This window comes from Phaenicophaeus curvirostris, chromosome 6 (assembly GCF_032191515.1).
Source record: "Phaenicophaeus curvirostris isolate KB17595 chromosome 6, BPBGC_Pcur_1.0, whole genome shotgun sequence".
Taxonomy (NCBI): domain Eukaryota; kingdom Metazoa; phylum Chordata; class Aves; order Cuculiformes; family Cuculidae; genus Phaenicophaeus; species Phaenicophaeus curvirostris.
The window spans coordinates 45,916,993-45,941,673 of NC_091397.1; the positions used below are offsets into that span (position 1 = coordinate 45,916,993).

The following is a 24,681-nucleotide window of genomic DNA, read 5'->3' on the forward strand; positions in this document are numbered from 1 at the left end:
CTACTGTGATAGCTTTTAGGAGATACCCTTTTTGCTATGATGCAAAACGTTCTTAGTCCTGGCTCTCCTGTATGCCAGTTCCGACTCAGATTAATTTCAATCACCTATATGGGAGTTCCGACTCAGATTAATTTCAATCACCTATATGGGAGTTACATAGGTTTTAAAGCTGTGTTAGAGGCACAATGCATTTCGTTAGCTTTATGAAGACTATGCTAATGTGAACGAGAGTTTATAGAACTGAAGCATTTCTCAGTGACGAGATTGATTCAGCAGTAATTCCTCTCACAGATCTGTTTTGGATTTGGCTCTTTCAGTTGGCAGCACAGTTAGTTCTGTTGCATCTGGAAAATGGTTGTGCATCACGCATTACCATCATAAGAATCCTTATTATAGTATACTAGTTATCTGTAGCAGTGCCCTCTATTTATTGGGGCTTTCCAAAATGTAGGAAGGTCTTTACTCTGAAGTAATCACAAACTAAATAATCAGTAGCTTACCAAAATTTAGAAACTACCCATTGTTGCCAACTAGAGCCGTAGAGAATATTTGATGGCATGGCTCATAGTACATCAATTAAGAATTGCTGATGAGAATCCAACACACTAAGTAAGAAAATTAATGGAAGAGCAAGCAATGGAGCTTCTCGCAGTATTTCAGTGTTATAAAGCTCCATTCTAAATTAGGAGAGTGCACATTACCAGACTTTCAGCTTGCTACTGATCCAAAACTGAATGTTGCCCATTAAATGCTATGGGACAGTGTCATCTTTGTGTGGAAACCACGTCATGAACTGTGCAGGAGAAAGCAACGTTTATTTTGGCAATTAAAAAATAAGTATCTGTTTGAACCTGCGCAGAAGCCGAAGTGTGAGAAAAGGAGAGGGAAACTGGTCAAAAATAAGGGAGAATAACTGGAGCTGAGCCTCAGTGAAAATGGGGCGAGGACTCCAACACCTGGCTTCTGTGCCTTTACTTTTGATAGTCTTGCGGGCTGAAACTGCTTGTATGTGTGTGTGTAGATATGCTTAATACAGTGAGATTGAGATACCTAATGTGGCACTCCCAAGCAGCAACAGTAGTTAATAATTTTACATCGTGTTTTCCTAGAAACTGATTAGCACTCTGAATTGTAAGAAACAAATTCACAAAGCAAATGAAACTGTAGAATTCTATTGCTTAACCAATATTTTACAGTATCCAGGCTTTCCTTTCACTTTTTTTTAAGCAAAGAAAAGTTTAAAACACCATGTGAGACACATCTTTGTTGGATTCGTTTTAGTTTTGCGTAAGATATTTCTGTGAATGAATGTGAGTTCTCTTCCCCTTAAGACTTTTGCTGACTGGCAGAAACCATCTGTTTAGCTGGTTTTATACCTGCTTAATTGATAATCAAGACTGAATCCTGTTGTTTAGCCGATCTGACTTGCCTGTTAGTAAACCCTATTCTCACATTAAACTCTGAAGTATAGAGTACACAGAGAAACCAATTCCTGACCTGTAATAAAACTGACAACCTGTGCCGTCTGCTGGTATCTGTAAGTATAGGCTCTTTAATCATGGTCTCAGTGAGGCTTTGGTATTAGAAAGGAAGAGTATAGTTTTAGAGCCTGAAGGACAGGCTTAAAATGCCAAGAAAACTTCCAGAGCTCCCTAGCACAGAGAGTAAAATGAGTTATGTTCACCTGTTGGGAAGGGAAATTCAGCAGTTCTGCTAGACTTCACAGTTCAAATCATGAATCAGGATCCCAGTGATGAGCATGGCTTAGCACTGATGAATGATTTATGAATAACTTCTGCTTTTCAGATTCTGAAGGAATAAGCTTTCTCTTATGCTCTGCCCACCACCTTTCTTTAAGGGAATTTTGCAAGTGCAAGAAAACATCTTGATTATTAGAACTGAAGGTTTAGGGAAAAAACTAAGTACTGTAAAAGTAGGAATTTGATCATGAGCGTTGACAGGGGTGTGCCTAAGCACTTTTTCTAAGTCTGCATGTCCTTAAAGGGCATGTGTAGTGGAAAACTGTTACTGCTCTCTCGTATGTGGCCTCTGTTCTCATCATGTTCCCAGCCTGCTCCAGGTCTAACTGATAACTGCAGTAGTGCTTTCTACAGGAAGAAACTGTTAGTCTCCGAGTCATGTTCTTAGTATACAGGTCAATAATCAAATTTAGATCAAAAGTAGGGCAAAGACAGTTTTTCTTTCTGCAATGGGCATACCCCAGGAGCCAATGATTGTGGCTTCAGGAATTTGAACACACCAGTGGCTAGTCACAGCTGTCTACTGGTGTTGTGCTACTAAAGAAGTAACTTTCAATATAGTTTTCAGACTCCCCAGGTTTCTGTCAATAGCTTTTGCAGGTGGCCATTCTTCTTTATACCACAAAAGGTAACTAAAACCACGTAAAAGGCTACAAAGTTATAAGGCAACCTGCATCTACTCTGAAAATCTTGTAGGAATCTGAAAGAGGGGAGAAGGATAGCGGGTAGGTGGGTAGTTGGTTGAGTAAAGTTGTCCCAGAAAATTGCCAAGTAGTTAAAAGAGGGACCTATGATCTAGTTCCTGATCAGTGTAATTGTCCTGGAAACGCATCTGTACATAGAAGCATGCACAAGGAAAACCTTACAACTGTAAGCAAAATCCGAATGATTCCCTGCATTATTTGTTGGAAATAAGGGGTCTGCATTATTCCACATACCTGAAGGCAAGCTATGTGGCAGCTCCCAGACTGGGAGCTGTGATAAGTAATCACACAGCTGCCTCAAGGTGTTCTGCTGCAATCACTAAGGTTTAGATAGCAGCTAAGCATTATTCTCGCAAGGCTTAATGTTGAAAGACAGGTATTTCCAACCACTACAGCATAAGTACCAACATTCCTGTTTGAAATGGATTATGTTTGTGCATGTAAGAATTTTATTTATGGCAGTTGTCTGAAGCGTTGCTTCTTACACTCTCATGTCACAAACATGGTGTGTCTGTTTCAGGGATGAAGTGTAGATTTGTAAGGGTGAAAATGATTTCAGTTGCACATGAACACGCTGCCTGCGTTTTGGTTATATGGAAGAAGTTTTTGTAAAATACAACCACAATTTGAATTTACAGTGTAGTAGCACTGTGCCAGAAGGGTGATTCTACCCCCAGAGTGCCTCTGTAGTTCAGATTAGATGAAAAAAGGCGGCCTTAGTGCGGAGTAAGAGCATCCAGGTGAGAGTTAATGTAGACTAGCTATAACTTGCGCCTTCCCCAAGCAGACATACCCGAGAGAAATTTACTCTTTAGCCATCAGGCCAATAGAGACTCTCTTTCCTTGGATTCCTCCTTATATTACAAACCCTTTGTAAATATTTCCTTTGGCTTTAAATGCAACATTTCATAGTCTTAGAGGTTTTTTTTTCCATAATGTAAATGGATGCTTTCTTGTAGCTTAAATGGAACCAGTCATGATGCTGGCTTGTTTGCTTGCTTTGTATAGGGAATCGGGTATGAGACCTTTTCCCCATTGTGGTATGTGACTTTCTAGTATCACCTCTTATTTTTTATTTTCATTTTCAAAATTTTATTTTAAAGTCAGTAAGCGCAGAGCAGAATATGTTCTCTTGAAACCCTGATAGACTTGATGAACAGTTTTTCTACTTAATCCTCAAAGCTCTAGTGCTGCTCTTCCCTCGCCTTCATGATTTCAGTCCCAGTTTGGCCCACTGCATATCAAAAAAGAAGCTCGAAGGATGCTGAAAGTTATATTGGCAAGCGCTCTCCCTTGAGAGATCAAGCGCTGCTTCATCCAAGTCCCAGGGTACCCTGACACCCATCTGCCAGGGAACTCCTGATCTGCCTAATGTGGGATTAGATGCTGTATGAAGCACTGGGTTTTTCTTCCTTTTTAATACATTTTATGAATACTAAATATCCCTTTCTACACCCACATAGCTTACCTCTTTCATGTTGTTTTATAATAAGTATCTGTTATTAGCATAATAACTGCTCAAAGTGACATCTTACATTGTATTGTCAAAGATTCATGTATTAATATTTCCACAGTTCTGATGCTATGATACTCTGTAGTATTGTAATTTTACCAGAGATTATTATTTTTATGTCAAAGATCTGCCTATTCCATTTATATACTGTACAGTGACACCAAAGCTACTGATAGGGGCTGTTATGAAGCTTCTGTAAAGCAGCGTGTCAAAAAAAGTATGTGAAAGCATACTAAACCTCAGAGTGCTTTGATTGCTTCTTGAACTGCTTGAAAAAGGAGAACGGGGGAATTCATTCATGCAGTATTTCCCTGTTGTGTATGTATTTGTTTATCTTAAAATTGTTTAGGCCTGTCTTATATCCTGTCTTTTAAGCAATGTGAGTTGGCAAAGGCCAGCGCACCAGTTTTATTATTTATCAAAAAGCCTTTGTATAAAGATCAACTGTGTCTGCTCTCTATTTGCTATTATTTCCATCCACTTTTCAGTAAGTACCCTGAGCAGTTTGATAAGATGATGGAAATGTTGTCTGGTTTCATTGTTGCACCTCTCAGAATCTCTTGTATCCTCTGGTGAAATGTTATCTTGTACTTTGTTACAGTAATAGTCCTCAGTGATTCAAAACAGGTATTCTTTTGTCTCCTACTCTAACAATGTATGTAGGGGAGACCGTTTGTTCTCTTTCAACAGCTTACTGCTGTTATCAAAAGCAACAGTGGATCAGAAGAAGAACTATCTTTACACCCAGTATCAATAGATCACCTTCCTCCTGCTGCATGATGACAAGCAGAGCAAAATCATACCGACTCTTTCCTTGTTCTGTATGTTTCAGTATTTTTCCCTCTTCGCTACAGACACGTTTCAGTGTGTGGTTAGAGAAGATAACAGTGGTACTTGCACATACGTGTACAGTTGCGAGGAACCGTTCTTGAGATGCCCCAGTTCTAAGCCAGAGTCCATAAAATAATTTTAGGAAATATTTACTTGAGGTGATGATATATTCTGACAATGGCATACACATAAGGTTTGTGTGGATAGAACTGCTAAATCCATACTCTCTGTTTACATATAAGATTCCAAATCTAGGAAAATATTCATCAAGCACTCCTTTTTTACTATTCACTGCTTCTTGAAAATGATCTGACTGCCATCACATTTTTCAATGTATAATGAATGCTGACTCAGTGCTTTAGCCTTCTTTTCCTCTTTTGGGGTTGCAGGGAGGAGGGGCTGGGAAAGGAATTTGTTCTGTTTTTTTTTCTGGGAAAGTTGGGAGAAAACATTTTACAAAATTACTTGCGTGTAACCAATAGACCCAGCCCTATGAAAACCCATTTTATTTTGAGGCTTTCTAGAGAAAACCAAAGGACTGAAGTCACAGATGGGAAGAGGAGAGAAGAAAGAAGGAAAATAGTGCTCATTTCACCCCACTGCTGGAGATACCAGAGACCTGGTTTGGATTGTGCTTGGCCTTGGCTCAGATCTGCACTTTGTGCGAAACCTTCTCTCGCCTCATTTTGGCAATGCTCTCACTACAGAGCTATAGGTTCTCTTGGGATGCTCTGTTATCCCAAAGCTCTTCCATCATAAAACTAATAATGCTAATGGTCATAGGGCCAGAAAGAGAGCCAGAGTGACTTGGAAGTTTTCTCATTTTGGCTTCCATAATTGTTTTGTATAAAGTGATATAAGCCTAGGTAGAAACAGTGAAGAAAAATCAACCTCAGAATAGCTTTCAAACAAATGATTAGATCGATCTCCTCAGAAATGAAAGCCTTGGGTTAATATTCCTTCCCTACCTAAGAACAGCAACTTAAAATGAGGACTCAGTCTTTCTGTTTGTCATAAATACTAGAACCCCATAAACATGTGATTGTCACTGTAGAAATCATGACTAATAAAGACTATATTCCAAAGTCTTTTTATATTTGAGGGGTTTGAGTTGTTTTATTGAGACATAGTTATTTGCCAAATATTACCTGAATTTCTCATGAGCAATATTAAGATCGCAGTGAATCTAAAAGGCATGCAATAAAACCAATGTCCTCATCCCCTAAGCAGGCTTCAACCCAGCCCTGATTGCAGTCTCTGCTAAGTGAGAAAAAAATTGAAATGGCATTTTGGTGCACTGCAGCATCCAGACAGTGGGGTTTGCCTTTCCATCCTGTGATCTAGTCAAGGATGGCAGGTTCTTAGTTTAAGGACTACAAAATTCATAGAAATTAAACCCTGAATGAGAGAAGGGAGAATCGGTACGTTCTGTACTTATTCTAATGTATTTATTTGAACTTAATTAGTTAAATTATTTATGGCTTTAAGTATTTTGGCATTATTTCCATCTGTATGGTCTTTATAATTTCAAAGGGCCAATGAAAAGTACAATGTTTTCTGTGCTTATTTCCATTCTGACAAATGAGACTTCTTGTGGTATTTAGCTATGCAACAACATACAGTGAGATAGGAAGAGACCATGTTCATGCAGATCTGGAGGGACCTCCCAGACAGGCAGTTTCTCTAATATGCCTATTGGTTCTCTGGTTTCTCTGATGAGATTTTTGTTGCAATATGCATTTATGATGAAAATTATAACTTCTGTACATCTGCAGTAACTCTAGCAAACTGCTCTGTTGAGAGTGGCTTGTTCCACAGAATTAAAATGTAAATGAGCTCATTTATTTCTAATAGAATTAGAATGTGCTCTGTAATTCTTGCTGTACCTAGCTGAACTCTTTCTTACACAGACACAACTCTTATTGATTTCTGCAGGAAGTTTGCTGGAACATCATGGACTGCGACCGTGCATAGAAGTATTCTTGTACTGACTTACCTGCCAGTGAATACTGACTCACCAATTAACTTCAAAGACAAACAAACAAACACCTTCACTTTTTGTTTCTCTGCTCAATAATAAATTTAAAGTGGTAGACTGGACCAGTGGTAGGTAGGATAGGACTGTGATACTGATGCTGGTTGTATTTATTAAGACTATGTTACCGTGAAACAAGGTCAATTTATGTTTTGCCTTTAACAATTCTAAAGTGTTTGGAAACAGTCGGTTACTCTGTTCTGTTGATGTAAATATGAGTGGCTTCAGGGAAAACTGCTTCCCTCTCTCTCATATGTGTAGATAACAAATTTATTTATTTGGGATTCTGGACTTGGAATTGATTTTGTTTATGTGCTTTAAGCTCCTGTGAAACAGTGACAAACATGCTGATGTCTCAGTAACTCTGCAGATCCGATTACCTGAAATCATTGCTTTATGTGACCTCTCACTTTCTGAGTCTTGAATATTGGCATCTGTCTCAGAGGGCAGCTCCAAAGGGAAGCTGAACATCCCCAAAGTCAAGTTTTGCAAGAATTTGAGGAAAGGGAAAAGTATTTGTTCACTATTTCCCTAAATGTTTATATCTCCATGTTCGTTATGCTAGCTAAAACGCGAAGGAGGTAAAAAGGCTCTTTTTGCTCTTTCCAAACAGCTTTGGGAAACACTGTATTTGGTGTGCTGCTTAAGATTATAACAGAACAAGCTAAAACACTGTGGAGATCAGCTTCTTCCAGGTTTACTGAAAAATACAGTTTAATGAGAATTTTTGCTTTAATAATAAATAAGGCTCTTCTCCTTGAGTCACAGACTGATCAAGTGGCATTTCCAATAGTACTGCTCTATTGGGCTTCTGATTAGTAGGAACCTCAGTTAATATGAAAGGATACACTGCATCTTCAAATGCTCAACTGCTGTGAAGTACAGAAGTAGTACGTCTGTTTTTAGGCAGTGTTAATCACCTGTGCTTTAAGGCTATTTGTGCATGGATTAATGCAGCAAGAGCCAGGGTAGAATTGGATCATGGAAATACTTAGGTCTAATTATCTATTTATTAATTCATGCCTTTATTGACTGTCAGGGGACTAGCTGTATACGGGCATCTAAGATCAAGACCTAAAAGTGCTGAAGGACTGCATTTGGGAGTAGAGGGGAGAGACCCGATTTGGAGTAATAAAAGTAGAATGGATCCTGGTTTTCTTCTTGACATTACTACTTAGAAGAGTAATGTTGAAAGTTAGTGAGTTACTTCTGTCTTCTCCCTTTCCCAGCCCCTCTAGAAGCATCAGATTGTCACAGACAGCTCCCAGCTGGCCCTGGGGTGCATCTCTGGAAGGGCATGGCTACAGAGCTTTTTGCAAATGTTCAACACATTGTTTTTTTCAATAGCTTATTTTATCTGATATTTATTATTTAATTAAAGCAAATTTTATCTTAAGAAAAAATGCTACAGAAAAGAGGCTGTAAACCTGGATCTTTTCAGCTATTTTTCTAGAATTTTCCCTATCTCATTGGCTCCTTATGATTCTTATGCAAAATTTTAGAGGAAAAAATCCCTGCTCGTTAAATTTGCTCACTGCCTTCCACTGTGTAGTTTAGACGCATCTTTTCTTCCTTCTTTTTTTTTTTCTTTCTTTTCTTTCTTTTTTTTCCAGTATTTTATTCACAGTCTGCTCTACCCTGCTTTAGTTTGGGCTGAAGGAAGCCAGAGAAGGATAACTATCAACGCTTTCCCAAATGCTTGTTCACACCTGAACTTGCTCTTTACCAGGAGGTGTAGGTTGAAAATTGGTAAGGACTGAGATGAAATGTGAAAGTGTGGGATTCTATCTAGTAAGTTCTTGTGCCCTTCTCCGCAAAGCTGTGAGGACTAAGCCCAGCCCCACCTAATGCCGTTTCCCTTGGAATGTGACTGTAGGAGGTTTCAGTCTCGGATGCTAGCTCATGGCACTATACAGTCCATTACTCCGACCACAATCCAACACCCTTTTTCTTTGTCTCTACTCCTTAATAGTCAGCACATCTTCCATATGTACCCCATCTCGCAGTTGTTTTCAGTTTTGCACAGTCCTTTTACCTGACCTGCTCTATATTCTGAACTTTTTCCTCCTCTGGTAAACATTAGTTATATTGAATTTGGAGCAAACCTGTTGTCTCAGTGCTGTCTATACCTCAGGCTGAAATCCTGAGCTTGCTGCTTTTAAAATGGAGCCTCTAAAGTAGCCATCATAACGGTGAAGATGGTTTTGGGGTTTAGATTTTTTTTTTCATTTTTTTATTCCCGCCCTCTCTCTGTTCATTGAGGTCTTTGTGATCTTCAGTAACTTGTAGTTGCATATAACTGACTTTACAACATGGATAATTTGCTTCAATAACCAGAGCTGCTGGTTAATAGATGTGAAAGGGGTGCTTTTTAAACTCAGTGGAAATCTTTGGAGTGGTTGTGGCAGCCAGCAGACACAACCCAAACAAAAATTCCTGTAATCTCAACAGACAGCAGCACTGAATCACTTCCAGCCATCTCTCGCCAGCGTAGTGCTGTGTATTTTGGAAACTGGGGTACCTGCAGCCCCACAAATCCTCACAGCACCAGATGCTGCTCTATAGCCTGGCATCACATAAGCAAGGTCCCTGGCCCTTCAGTCCCGAGGGAGCCAGAAGAAGGCGAATCTTGGCTGCTGCTGCTCAGTGCATCCTTAGCAGAAAAGGAGAGGAAACATAGAGGCCTGTGACTGAAAGAAGTAATCCCAGCATCAGGGTAACAACTAACAGATTAGACAAGGAGCCTGATCTTTGTTGACCTGGACTTTTGTAATGATCCATGAGAGCAGTGTGAGCCTGTTTCATGCCCGTGCTGCAGTGAAATAGTGCGGGATAAAAGGCACCAACCAGAAATTCTGTCTCTCCCCACTGGTAGCATTTTTCTGTCCATTTTACAGAGGCATACGTGACTGCAAAGCAATGGAAAAAAATTGACTTCACTACACATCATTGTAAATGTCTCCTGTCACTGCCCTGGTTGTAGAAGGGAGGAGGAGAGGATTTTAAATTTGGATATTTTTTTTTCCAGAGAGCCTGAAAGATTGGTGTTTTATACTGTTTATATTTAGCCTAAGAAATTTCTTACACTCTTATTAGTTATTTTAAAAATCTTTCTGATTTTGAGTACCAACCAGTAGAGAACTTGCAGCTAGTTTTAATAGTTGCTTTGTTGTTGTTTGGTCCTGTTTTGAAACTGAACGCCCTATGTTCCAAGGTGATTTCTGTCTGAACTTCTGGCTAGCATAAACATGGGTTCAGTCATTAAACTAGTGTTCAGTATATTAAGCAATTCAGTCTAACCTGCATTTCTCTTAATTAATATGTGCTCAACATTTTCATATTCTGTTACTTGTTACATGGAGATGTCAAATTTCAAGACAGCCAGACAATAGCAGCTGGACTCATGTGTTTAAGACTTGATGGGATCAAAGCCTTAGTGGTTTCTGCATAGTGATTTGGTAGTACTGAATGTAATAGTAGAGAGATTTGCTTTTTGCTAGTTCTGAGCTTCCATTTCAAAGGTGGGAATCAGCAAGTAATATCTTCTAGTCCTGTGTTCAGTGGACTTTTGCATGCTGAATGTACACCCTTAGATGTTGTTGCGGTTGAGCTAGGGTTGCTGGGTACTTCTGAAAAGTAGACTACTTCCTCATTATTTTAAAAAAATGGAAAAGAAAATATTGAGTATAATGGTGATTTCAAGAAAAAATATGTAATATTTCAAATAACATCACTGCCATTAATATACCTCAAACCTTAGGAGAGAAGTAGCAGTAGGAGGCATGCACTCCTTGGCTCTCCTTCTGCAGTGGGTCAGGCGCTGCCTAGTTGAACCCCTCTGCCCATGCTTTCCAGTAATGCTCCCAGGCATCAGTTTCACGCTCCGTGTTCATTGCTACCAATCCATGGAAAACCGTTTGTACTTGTGGCAAAAAGCATTCTCGAGAGGCTCTTCACCACTTAGGCCTTCACGCTTTTTTTTACAGTATCTCTTCTCGCACTGTCAAGTTCTCAAGCCCTTCTCGGCTTCAAGACTCTTATGTAAGGAGCGTGGAACTGAAATAAATGCGGAGGGCGAATCCAGTCCCAACTTGATCAGTCACAGAAACGCATCCTGGTCTTGCAAGGAAGGCTGTTCTGAGAATGGCCCTTTTTGCTTCCCTGGGTGAAAAATGAAGCGTCTTTCTCCAATGGGGATACAAGGTTGAGAATGTCCACACCCCCTTTTGAAAACAAGCAGTCTGGCAGTGCCGGCTGGGAGCAAAGAAAGGCCCCTGGCGTATCATCTCCTGCAGTGAAGTGTCCTGGATACAGAGAAGCAGGAAAAGGGATTGTTTTACAAAGGTATGAGCTATTCTGACCCTCCCGGGGCTGGGTGACTTCCCACTGCACTTTCCTTGGGGCTGTGGTGAAATGCCATAGTCTAGCCCACATGCTTTTGCTTGGAAATCTGAGCCTCCAGGCGTGAATAACTTACTGGAATTAATCTTCAACTGTTGTCATCCAGTATTCAAATACTAATGTGGCTGATCAGAGCGAGGCAGTGCAACCATGGTGGTCTTGGAAAATAGTGCATCACACAAGTGATATTTCCTAATATAGTTGATATTTGTTCTTCTGTAAAAGGCATCCTAACATGTTATTTCAAACTGCCAGGCTAAACAACTTGTGCTGGCCCAACCCCTGTGCAACAAACAGTGCATCTGTGCTGAACTGCAAATATCAAGAAGCAGCATCTAAAGGGGGAAGGAGTAGTTATGTAAACACAAGAACCTCCTCTGGAGGTAAATTAAACCTCTGAGATGCTACAGGTTTAGCAAGAACTGTCTTTCCCTTTATCAGCCATGCAACCTGTGAAGCATTGGGAAGGAAATAGCATCGGGGTCTGAATGAAGTGATCCTTCCAGGTAACAAATGACCTGGTATTTCTCAGAGCGGCAAGGGAAGCAGGGTCATGTTTTCAGATATGGCAGATTTATTTTGTGCTCTGAATTTGAAAGTTTTTTGCAAGTTCGTGAACTATGACAGCGATCGAGAGGGATTTTTTCCAGCCCTTTTACTGAAGGTTGAGTGTCACCATGAACTAAATAATTTTGAATTTGGGTTTTTTGTTCGCATATAGGTGGCTTGTGCTGTAGTAGGATACGTGACACTGTTTTTCTCTTCCAACTCACCTCCCGGGTTGCACAAGGAGCTGAGACAAACACTCTTCTCACAGGGTTCTGTTTTTTCTCATCTGTAATGATGCTTACAGATTTTATTTAACAAAGTTTTTTTTTTCAAATAACTGATGGGAAGTGTCATGCAAAACTTGAAATCACTATGTTTTAAATAAATTCACAAACAAAACTGAGAACAATACTGTCTGTGCTCATTCATGAGAAGGAATGCTGCCCTAAGTCAATGAGGCTGCTCAGATTGACTTTTAGCTTAGTGCACAAGTGGTGATTTTGTGTGATATTAGGATTAAAAATCGCTTTGAGGGAAAAGAGGCTATACAGTTAAATAAGGCCATAACTATTTCTCAAGCATGTAGAATATCCCTTTTTTCATCTCCTCCAGAGCGCAAGGACTTTGTGCAAGTACGTGCAGATTTCCCAGCAAGTGAAAGACAACAGAATTTCCTGACTCTTTTTGACCTTCAAGTGAAGGTTGATGAGTAAACGGTGAGGCACCCTAGAGATGGGCTGACCTGTAGGTAACTAAATCTTTTAAAATAAACATACATAAAAAGAGCAGGGAATGTGAGAGGCATGAGGGAAGAAGTTGCTTCCTGCCAACTCACTTTTTACAAAACCAGAATTAATGATATGGTGTGAAATGTGCACCTCTGTGAGTCACTGGGCAGACTGCAGCTCTTCCTGTCCTCCACACTTGGCTAGCACAATGACTGGTGGCCACCAAGCATCTTCCCCACAGGCTGGCATGAAGGAGCATCAATCTGCTTTATGGTTTATTTCACAGATATTTGTCAGAAATCTCAACTTTTGGCTCAGCTGCACAAAATCCCTTGATCATTGATTTTGTACTGATCCATCTCTGCTTGGACTTTGGTATTTTCTGCCATATCGGTTTGTTCTCACTGAACCTCAGACCTGAGCTCCTTTCCAAAGACACTTCAGCCAACTGCTACCCCTTGGACATAGTCTCAACATTTCTTCTACATCCAAGATCATCTGAGCTGTGACTGTTGCCCACTTTTTCACACCATATGGATTCCTTGTCATGGGTTTCTTTGTCAAATTTCGGTGCCAGACTTGTGAATGATCTTAGCCTCCGTGACTGTCAGATCCCATTTCTCATCCATTCCCATTTCAGCCTTTTCAGGCCAGTCATTAGGAGCTACATACTTTGTCTCCCTCTATTTCTCTCTAAACTTTGCAGACCCAACACTTTTGTCCCTACTACATCTGGTTCTGAAACCTTTTTCTTCCATCTTCCACATGCCCTGGACCAAACAGAGGATTTTGGCTGGGAAAACACTGATGGGGGAGTAGGGTAGGCACACTTTTGTTTTAGATGTCTGGATCTGGCAATATACAGCACACTGGAATTGCGGTTCCAATGAAAGTCCCACTCAGCCCCAGGCTGGAGTAGACCTGCTGAGTTGGGAGCCTTGAGGGAATGGCTGAATTTGTGTAAGCAGCTTATCGGCTAAACCAGATAAAAATCAAATGCATCTCTATTGACAGTTTTTGAGCTGGGGCTTTACTTTTCTGTTCTGTTTGAGGACTTACACCTTGTCCAAATTCAGGTAGGTTTTTGTTTAGACACATTCATAACACAAAGGGCAGAATTTTGATGTGTCATATTTATTGTCAGACCTAATGCAGGAAGGGAGTGGAGAGCCTTTCTTGAAAAAGAGCTTTCCCCTTCCACACCATTGTCTGTAACCTCTTCCTCAAAACTGCCCACAACAGTATATCTAGAAACCTTTTCCTCTACTCTGAATCACGGTGCAGCATATATTCGATGTATTTCCACCCCAGATTCCAACTCTAGAAGGTCAAAGTTTTGCAGAGTTATTGGTAAATAAAGATGAAATTTTACTTGGGGAAGTATCAAGTAACATCGGTTACAAGCAGAACTGTGCCCCATGGTACTCTGAGCTGACACCCCCCACCTCCCGCCTGTGTCTTTTGTCACTGCTTTATTTAGCTCAAGGTTTCTTATGATTGAGCCAGTTCCTGTTTCCAGCTGAAGTCAGTGACAAACTTCTTGCTGGCTGTGGGACCAGAGAGTTCATTGCTTGATAAAATGGGAGCACACTCAAGGGATCACTCAGAGGGTCACAGAGCCCAGCTGGCTGAGGCCACTGCAGGATGTTGTTCTGCTGAGAAATACAGAACAGAGTTGGGCATGCTGCTCTGTTTTGTTTTAACTTCATAAACAACAGTCCATTTTAAACAGTCTGCCTTATTTTTTTTTGGTCTTTGAAAAGAAAACTATTGCTGGAGGTGGTCTAAGCAGGAAGAAGATAAGCTGTTTGATGCCGCAGTGGCACAAAGCTTGGGGTAATGAAGGAATGGGTATGTTTCGGGTCAGCGTGAGTTCAGGCAGCGAGGTCTAAATAGCTGCTGGAATGGCACAATTTATCATTTTGTGAGAGAGAAGGTTTTGGTTGCTAGACTAGTTTGTCTATGATCTATGTACCTTTTGAAATCACAGTGCTTTATTTACCTTAGCAGAACAGAGATTTAGATATAAACTTAAATATATTTTCTAGTACAATCAGAGTTTGGGAGTGCCCAGGTATTATGACAGTATTATCTTGAGGTATGAAGATGTGGGAACGTTGTAAAACAAGGTAAAATGTCTGAGACTAAAGTGACACCTTAGTGTAATTCTTACCTACTACCAACTATTTCCTTGTAGTGTTGGAGTGGGATAGATCTGTATGGCATTCTTCCCTTGAGGCAAGACTTTTTTTAAGCTAATATGAGTTATCCTGTATTTGCCATAGGCCAAAAAGAATATACGTGTGGCTGGCTGATGTGAAACAACAGATGTGCAGCAACTGATTTGTAGGTCTAAGCTACAGTCACATATGCACATATCACTGACTACTGGCAATGGGCTAATATCTAGGTTTTGGATTAAAACAATTCAAGACTATAATTCATTGACTGTACAAAAATCAGTGAGTTGATATACTTCAGGATACAGACTAGGTGAGCTTTTTTTACAGATTTAACTATCCCTGTAACTCTATATCTGCACAGAGAAAGGGGGGGAAGTTTACTTATTGATATTAGACTCTAGGTTTCTTTCTGATGGTATTTTGTGCCCTGTGAAGTCACCACAAGGGAAAATAGAAGCACTTCTCTTATCATATTTAACAGCAGAGAAATGAAAGAAGGTGGGGAAGTGATTAACATAGCAGAATAAAGGAGGATTTAAACATATACAATAGTTAATAGTAGAGAATATACTTGCATGAGCAGTGATGAAGGAAGAGTGTTGCTGAGCAGAAGGTAGGAGTTAGAGTTGTGTGGCTGCAGAGACAGCTGATCACAAAGAAAAGATAGAAAAGAATGTCATTGGCAGTGGTTCCTGGGTTTGGTCTTGTGTTTAAAATGCACTTTCAAAATAAGCTTTTAGCAATGTCACAGGATTATCTTGTTACTGTCATTTGTATGCACTATTCAGCTGCTGCTTTCCATATGTGCTGGAACTGTGTGAGCTGGGACTGGAGATGGCACACAAGAGATTCCTGAAGCATTCAAAAAGAGAGGAGACTAGACTACTTTGACTACTATGGCTGAGAAGAAGGAAAATGTATCAGCACATTTGGGAAGTATTCCAGATGGTGGAAAAACATCTTCCCTGTGTCAGTATCTGCCCTATGTCAAAACAGATCAGAGTCAAAGCCTTCAGGCTGGAAGAGGGGAGGGGAGTATGCTGATATATAAATGTGGGTGCTTCTCTGAGAAACTTCTGGAAAGCTTAGGGGATATGCCAAGTTTGTTTAGTAAAAAAGACATGGGCAAGGCGGGAGGGGGCCTGCAACACAGAGAATTTTTCAAAAAGTCCATAATTTTGATTACTGAATGCCTACCCTAAAATCCCACCAGGTGCAATATTTTGTATTGGATAATGAAGTGTGTCAAAGTTTTTAGGGGAGAAAAGATATTCTTACACTGCTGTAAAAGGTAAATCAGTAAAACTACACTATATAGCAGAATTTCTAAGTTAAATCAATAACCTTACACACTAAAGTAGTGCTTTGTAAGCTAAAACTCGTCTACACATCATACTAATCCTTTGAGAGTGTAGAGAGTTTAGGAGATTGGTAATACCATCTGCAATATCAGTAAAATACAGTATTAGGTTACATATGCCTACTAAGGCAGGCATCAGTAAATAAGTATGTGATATTAAAAATTTGACACTTCTAAGTCATTCTTTGATAGTGGAATGTTCGTATTCGTGTGTTGCAGTTACCTTTCTGTGTATGTGATCTGAGTGAAAATCAGTCCTTTGGTAGAGCTAACAGGCACTTTAAGCATTTACTGGTGTGTGGATGAACCTCAAAGATTAACGCTGTAATAGGAACAGGAGTTGGAGGGCTGACATTAGTTTCCAGAGGTCTCTGGGGTGACTTATCTGCAGCTAGAGAGGCTGCATTTGCCATTAATTTTTAAACGGTGAATGAGCTGGGCTGAATCCACTCCCTGCTCCCTGCTGTGCTCCGTCCTAGGGAAGCAATGTGTGCTGCAGGAGGTGCAGTCCTGGCCAGGCTGGCAGGGGGGTGACTGCTCTCTTCCAACTGTATTTATCTTCTTGAAAAGGCAAGACTGGGGTTCCCATTGGGTGCCCTGGGGAAATCTAGAGGGTGTGTTTATTGAATAAGTGCATCCTTTAACTCTGATGTTGACCAGTCACTGGAGTAGTCTCCCAGCAAGAGAAAGTACCACCTAATTCTGTGCTATAAAGTTGCAATGGGTAGAGCTCTGCTGGAGAAGGCAGCATCATAGTCTTACTGATACTTGTTTTCTTCGTTTTATTGGTTTTACTCCTTATTGCTTAGAAGCAATTATTTACTGCTTCTGGTGCAGAACCTAGATAAGGGGCCATGCAGGGCTTGAGCGGACACCTTTCCATCCACTGCACTGCACTGTGAGGACCAGACAGCTCTTGCATGGCTGGCGTGTGCCTTGGGCCTGTACTTAATGTAGGAGACGTCCTATTCCTAAAGAAATTCCATGTTGTAGCACACGCATCATCCCCTGTGTTGTCCCAGCAATTATGGAGTTGTGCTTGGCTGATGCTGGATTGCTGTCTGAAACTTGAAGTTCTTTTGGTTTTGTACTTTGCCATACCTGTGCATTTTGCTTGCTGATTCAGGGTAGCTGGCTTTATCCAAATAATTTGAATATAATTTTTTTATATTGAGTTTCTGTAATTAAAGTGCATGCATGCAATAAGAATTACCTCCTTTATTATTCTCAAAAGTGCTCACCAGCTCTAGTACCCTGAAGGGTTATTGGCATTATATCTGAGCCAATTATTTTTATTTAGAAGATTATACCTATTCATCTACTGTAATATTAAGTAACCAACGTTGATGTTTTTACTTCCTCCAGCCTACATTTACTGAGCTAGATCTGGGAACATATGCATCACATTCGTTTTTGTTTGATGGGCCTCAGAGTCTAAATTGGGACTTTTGAGCTGCTCTTAAATGCTGGGAAACCATATGTGGTGTTGTGTTGTTTGAATGACATTCAAAACCAGAGGGCTTGTGTAAACATGTCATTGAAAATATAGCTCAGTCTGTGTAAGAACATGCACCATTGTTCAACCCATGCGTGTGGACAAAACAGTTGAGAATGGGAGAGAAGAGCTGTGGCTTCTCTAAAATAAGAAAGAACAGGAAAAAAAGTCTTTCCAGATGGACTCCACAGAAAAGTTCTGCAGAGTTGGTGTCTCCTACCTTGTCTAAATTGTCCTGGAAGGAGTGAGTTGTTTGCAGTCCATAAATGTGAGTAATCCCAAGGGACTGGAGTAGGCCCTCCGGTTTAGGAGTTCACTGTGATTAAAGAAAGTATGGTGAGAAAAGCCCTCTTCAGAGCAAAGGACATGTTCCCCACAGAGAGGGTAGCTCTTGTGTCTGGAGAAAAATTGTTCCAGGTTATTTTAAGAAGAAGCTAAAAGCTTGGTATGTAAAGGATAAGAGTTGCTTTAAAGAAGAATTGGACAGTAGCAGAGATTTTTGTGCTTTGGAATGTTTGCGCTTTTGTTATAATCAAATAAACAAATGTTGTAAGTAGGTTTTTTTGTTTGTGTATATCTCTCCAAAAACTTTCTATGAAATCAAGCTGCTATGGGATCAGGGGCAAGGTCTTAACATTGATTAATAGTAATTTCAGTTTAGGAATCAAGGCTTAGGGAAAAAGTGTACAGCTTTAAAAAAAGTGATGAAGAGACCAGTGAATTCTCACTCTTGAATCTGGTGATGTTGGCCATAGTCCTGAAAGAGATAGAGAATGAGACAAAGAAGCCTCTTGGTGTTACCAAGTCAGGTTGGATAGCTGAGGAGAGTGTACTAGGGAACTGCAGAAATGCCTCACAATATAGTATGACTGTAGGACAATCTGGCAGTTGAAATTCAGTGATGATGATTATACAATAGTGCAGAGAAGGAGAAACAATCCTAAACTGAAATACACAGTGATAGAATCTAAATTATCCTTTGGGGAGAGACCTTGGCTTACAATAATTGTATACAAGAGTCTGCTGAATGTAAGAATAAAAAAGGATAAAATACCAAATACTAGGAATTATTGGTAAAGGAATCCTGAACAAAAAAAAAATATTTATGCTACAGTATAAATACATGGCACACTTGAATATTGCACCCTTATTTTAGAGAGGATGTAGGAGAAGGGGAGAAGATACAGGAAATGTTGATAAAAGATGTGGAGTGACTCCCATATGGAAAACAAACGGACACTTGGAGATTTTCATCTTCATATCTGAGCTCGAAGAAATCAAAGTTCTTTCAGGGCAGAAGTGACATTGAGAAAGCAAATAGAAAGTGACTGTTCACCCTCTCATACCGCAGGAGCCAAGCAGCCTCAAGTGAATGGTTAGGTGACAAGTTTAAAACTAGCTAAAAGGACTTCCTATAGCTGTGAAATTGCCCTGGGATATTGTAGATGCCAAAAGTTCCTGTGCTAACAGTGGTGTTTGGACATACCCTTTAAGAAAAACTCTCCTGGGGGTTATTGTACACAAAAATGCAGTTCTGGTTCAGGGAATCGCCTCACTAGAGATTGCTGGGAGCTGAGGAGGCCCAGAGGTTGGGAGGCTTTGGGGAGCAAAGGGAGGGTGTCTTTGGCTGTTGGCACTTGCCCAAGAAGGAAAAAGTCTAAGTTTTGAGCGTGATAGGATGCTTGACTTCCTCAGTTTGAGCTAATCTTGTCTAGCTATTCTTGTGTTATCAGATCTGCCTTGTACCAGGGTAGTGTTTAAACACACGACAATGCAAGCTCCTGCCCTTAAAAATCAATTTGTGCTTTTGTGGAAAGATCTCACCGAGTGTTCTTGCAGAAGAGAGAGGCAGAAGAATTAAAAAAACAAAAAAAAAAAGCAGAAAGGAATGCAAAAATGAAAAAATGTACTGTGTGAAGTCTTCATTTCCAAAGATTTTTTAATACTTTCAGAGGGTCTTTTTGTCTTAATAGCTATACATAGCATATTAATATGTTTTCCACATGTGAATAACATTGATGTTGATGTCTGGTGCTAATCTCCAAATTGTGAACATCTTTGTATCTGGGCACTTGCTGTAGCTTTTCAGTGAGACTGAAATGCAGCTAACCTGAATAAAACCTGCATATTGGAACACCTGATTTTCTTTTCTTTGAGGGTAATGTAATGTGTGCAGTATGTGTGCTAAATACATTGCTTTCTAGTTAGCTCTCCACGTAATGTTGGATTGCAACAGACTGCTCTCTGTCACACCTGATGACTAAACCTGTCTCACCCACGTCATGGGAAAGTACGGGTGCATTGAGCCTTCTTAGAATCAAGCCTTAGGTTGTCCTCAGATTTCAAATCTCCTGTGCACATTTTTTAATATGGCCACTAAGTCAAGAGATACAAGCACAAATGGATTCCAGGCAACAGTTAATCAGATAAGTATTTATTTATTTAACTCAACCTATAGAATTATGCTGGCAATATTTTATTTTTTTTTCAGAGTTAGAATTCCATTGAGCAAAAGACTGTCTTTTAAAGACTCTTTTCTTTTTTTCAGGCATCTGCACCGAAACATTCTGAATTTCATTGGGCATGGTAAGAAATTTCCTTCTTAACCTCAGAAAAAGAGTCAGTTAAGAGCTGGCTGTTTTGTTTACCTCCTGAGGTGTTCAGAGTGGAAGTATGGCTGTGGAAACGAGACGCATTTGGTTTGTGTGGTGCATATTAAAACAGGAGGGAAAGATAACTAAAGCAAGCGTACATTTCAACCTTGTGGGACAGTGTTTACTACCATAACAGCAAGAAGTGGGTTAGAGTTGGCTGTAAGCTAAGGGCCATCAAAAATTGTGTAATGTCTGTCTGTGTGATGGAGAGACACGTTTTTTAAACTACATACAATAAACACCTTTTAAATGGTCTTAGTGAACATACAGTTGAATAGTTGATAATGTTAGGGTTGCCTAGCAGACTCAGAGTTACCAGAGTAAGGGCACAAAGCAAAACAATGACAGGCAGCTGGGGAGGATGCACTGTGCTGTGAGGGGAAAAGCTTGTAATATAAATGTTGCTGAAATATGAAGTAGTTCAATCTCATTGAGACGAAGGCTTTAGTCTTGCTGGCACAGCTGTGTCAGGAAGGGATTTATTATATTTTTGTCATCATTGCTATGCTAGCAAAAGCTCTAGTATATATGAAGTTACACCACAGGGAAAAAAAAAGGATTCTTTTTGTGGACAACTTAATTTGCTCATGGAAATGTTGTAAAACTGTACCTGCAAAAGGCTTTTTTTGCTAGTGTAAATTGTCTGTGCTTGTTTAACAGTACCAATAAACCATTACAAGAGCCTACAAGGACTTGTTGAAAAGGAATAATCTTTCTGAAGCTAAAGACAACAAATAATCCTCTGTATAAATTGGCCAAGTCATACAATTGGACATGGTATTTAAAAAGGAAATATTAAATCTAAGAATGCCAGAAGATTTTTGAGGTTTTCTTTTTGGTTGTTTTGGGGTTTTTTTTGTTTTGTTTTTGGTTTGGTTTTTTTTTAACCATCCTTCTCAACATGCAGTTGCTTTTTGCCTGAAGTTCAAGCTAAGAAAAATCCAAGACAGCATCATGCAGATGTTTTTCCCTCCTTGGGCATGTATTGTCTCCATGGAACTAGGTACTACTGATGGGCTTGAGACAGGGAATCCCATAAAGTCTTTCTTTGTGACCATGAGAAGTACCACTTTCTTGGGCAGCACTAAGAGAGTCTCTCCTTGAAGACACCCTCCCACATCTGTATACTGGGCTTGAAGCCAAGCCTCTCTTCTGTAAAGAAACCTTGCTAAAATTTCTCATTTCATGCCCCTTTATGGAGAGAGAGAAAGAGAGAGAGTGTGCAAGGGAAAGAGAGAGGGAGGTACGTGCCAAGTGTACTGAGAGAGTGTAGCAGAGTAGGCTCTTGATTTTGTGTGATTGAGGACAAGGGGACAGCAAGAAAGGAGAAGGCTTTATATTAATCAGCATCATATTTGCCATCCCTTCCTCCCACCTCAAAAGTGATAAATTCTCTTCCTTCTCCCCTCCAAAACACATCTATATTTTGTAGACAACTGTTTATGTCTGAGTCCTCTGAACTATCAGAGGCACCTGAAATAAATGCATTTATGAATGTGCCTCCTGCCAGCCTCTGTCTAGTCTGCATATGGATACTTAAAAGAGTTGAAGAATATGTCTCACATACCTCAGAAATATGCTGAGTTCACAGTGGTGGCACCTGAAACAGCTTTATTCTTCCTTCTCCCTTGGAGTACAGTGGAATTGCTAGTATATTATTTGATAAACAATCACCAATTAGTCGTTCCAACCCTTGCTAATTCAGCAACTGCTCTCCAGGGCCTCCAGGCAGCTTGTATGCCAGTTCATGTGCTCGCCCCAGGTAGCTCTGAACTGAAGGAGTTTCCTTAATTGTTTTTGCTGTTGTGTCTGTTTGAAAGGTTTTACTGCTCCTTTTGTTGAGCTGGATGGTGTATTACAAATTCACGCTTGCTGTCTTCCCTTTCTCCAGTGTTAACAACATCAATAACACAATCCCAAAACATAATTCTACATCCTATTGGTACCTCTGCACGGGTGGGTAGAAACACCTACTTTGTGCCTCGAATGAAGAGTGGCCTTGCTGAATGCAAGCAATAGGTGTGATGCTGCTTCACTTCTTCAGTCTTTTATAGGTTTGGGCATTGACGGGTGTCTTCATGAACGGCCCTGCTGCCCCTGCTGAACACCTACATCACATGTAAATCAGATCTCAATCATCTGCTGATCATTGAGTGGGATGGGACAGGAAGACATATTACTCATCCTTGATAGATGTTAAAGATTCTTGCAAATTCTGTTGAGCAACAAGCTGTGGATGGGAGAAATGTCTCTCTGCTAACATTTGTTCCTTATTCTTTTGTCTTACAGGTGCCTGTTGATGACTACAAAACCTACTGAAGCAAATTCTACAGGAGATGGCAGATCTATGGTCGTGGATCCTTTACACATATAAATGTTATTGTGTGTGTCTGTTTGACTATGGTAGGGTATTTAATGTATCATAGAAAAAAGTTTTGTACGTCCAGACTCAGTGTCACTCTCACCATAGATCCTTCGTTCCAAACGTTTTTTCCCTCATTTGACTCTTTAAAAATAATCCTTGAAAAGTGTAACCTTCTATGAAAAACATGCCCTATTGTCATCTTCTGGAAAAAAAAGGAAAATTTACTGTATGCACTGTTGTTGTAAGTGAAATATGGTGTACAGCATGCTAAGTAGCTGCTCAGTCAAATCTCAGTGTGAACCCAGAAATCCTCAGTAGAGGGAATAAATAAATATTTTTATTTTCTCTAAAGGCTTTCCTGTGCAATTCTTTTAAAGATTTTCTCCAGAGACAACATAAAGCAAGCAGATGGGTGCCTCTTCACTTCTTAGTGTGGTGGCAAGTTTGTTGGGGCATTTTTGGCCAAGCACTCTGAAAATATTCAAAGTCTCCACAAAGATGAAGCCCACATTGTTAACCAGTAACATGCCTCATCTGTGGTGAGATGGAGAGTTGAGCATTAGATGTTTCTGTTTTAAGTCACACAGTTACCCCTTTATCAGTACCTCCAAAGAAACTGCAAAGACAACTGATGTGAACCTTCTCTGCTCACAGGGTCTGGGCAGAAAGATGGGCAAAGCTGTTCAGCTGAAGTAATTGCTTTTTTTTCTTTCTTTCTCTTTCATGTGCAGTAACATCCTGCCTTTTGAAGTCTATGTTATTTTTTCACGTTAAACTGCCTGTGCCTCAGAATTTCCATTCTGATTTGTATAATATATTTTTTTTAGAACACAATTTTCAAACATATTTCCTTTCTTTCAACCCTTCAGATGGGTTGTTTGGCCTCCACACGCATAATCTTCTAGACTTGTATTGAAGACTGTTGAGAAGAGCTAATACCACAGCATAGTATTTGCAGTACGGTGCGTCATCTTGCAACCAGACTGAATAGCAAGGCATTATTCGCAGGGAGGTGGGGTTATATTTGCTGCTGCTAAGTTCTTAGCTGTTCATTTTTAACACTGGCTGCCTGGATATTTCTTTTTATGGAGCGCCTGTTTATTCTTGTTTATTTTTATAGAGTAAAAGGCTGGTGGGGAGAATGAGGGTGTTATGTGCAGTAATGTTATAAATAACGTTAGCGCTCAGATTATTTGCATTATATCCACTTGCCTGAATGCATAAAGTTAAACAAAAAAGTCTTGGAAAAAAAAAGGCAGAACAATGGCATGGATAAGAGGTCTATAGGAAATACTACAGAATATATTTACTGGGGAGTATTCCCTGACTAGCTAATAAGCCAGACAGAAAATTGCTTACTCCTCCCACAGCCTCAACCAGATCAAACAGAATATTAAAGTCTTAAAGATGCTGGTGTAAAGAAGTAGGAGGGTTACTCAGCACCCACCACACTTAACTGACAGGCAAATGGGGAGCCTGCTGGGAGAAGAGCTACGTTCCCAACACAGACGCTCTGAGGTGGATGACATGATGAAATGCAGCTGAGATGGAGAAGGGGAAGCATACAGACAGGGCTTGTTGTTGTTCTTTACCTTTTGTTCTGTTACTGTATACTTTGGCTTAAATCAACAATAAATGCTGACTTTTGATCTGTGTTTCAGTCAGTGTGGTGCTATTTGGTTCAGTAATGAGACGTTTAGTAACACTGCAAACTCCTGAACAAATGAGGTGTGGGCTAGGCATCCAGGGGAGAGTGGCTGCAGTTCTTCCCACTGCCTGTGTGTGAATGCTCACATGGGACAAAGATGCCAAGGTCCTACTCCCATGGCTGCTGATACTGGAAAGGAGGCAGACTCCAATTCCAGTCAAGGTTGTCATTTACAGTAGCCCTGCTGTCGTATTGACCTCTAGTGTGGTTTCAGTAGTCTCCAAGTCTTCCTCCAAGAGGATGGAAGTGAAGTTGGACCATTTCATACATACTAGGTTTTCTTCCTTCCTCTCTTTCTTTCTTCCCAAATGTTGGTTGAGTCAATGGAATTCTTCTGGCTTGTTATTTCCTAGCATGCATCCTCAAAGCTGCACAGCATCCAGGTGCCCTTTCCT

At 40.2% G+C, this 24,681-nt stretch overlaps 1 protein-coding gene across 1 annotated transcript in view; it reads left to right on the top strand.

Moving 5' to 3' along the window:
• The window catches only part of LOC138722181 (uncharacterized), a 45,872-nt gene extending 21,699 nt beyond the window's left edge, over window positions 1-24,173 (top strand). The window contains exons 3-4 of the mRNA XM_069860075.1: window positions 20,108-20,145; window positions 22,503-24,173. Coding sequence (XP_069716176.1) covers window positions 20,108-20,145; window positions 22,503-22,587 — 123 coding nt within the window. The 3' untranslated portion in view covers window positions 22,588-24,173. The remainder of the gene's footprint in view (window positions 1-20,107; window positions 20,146-22,502) is intronic.
• Window positions 24,174-24,681: the final 508 nt, after the last annotated feature.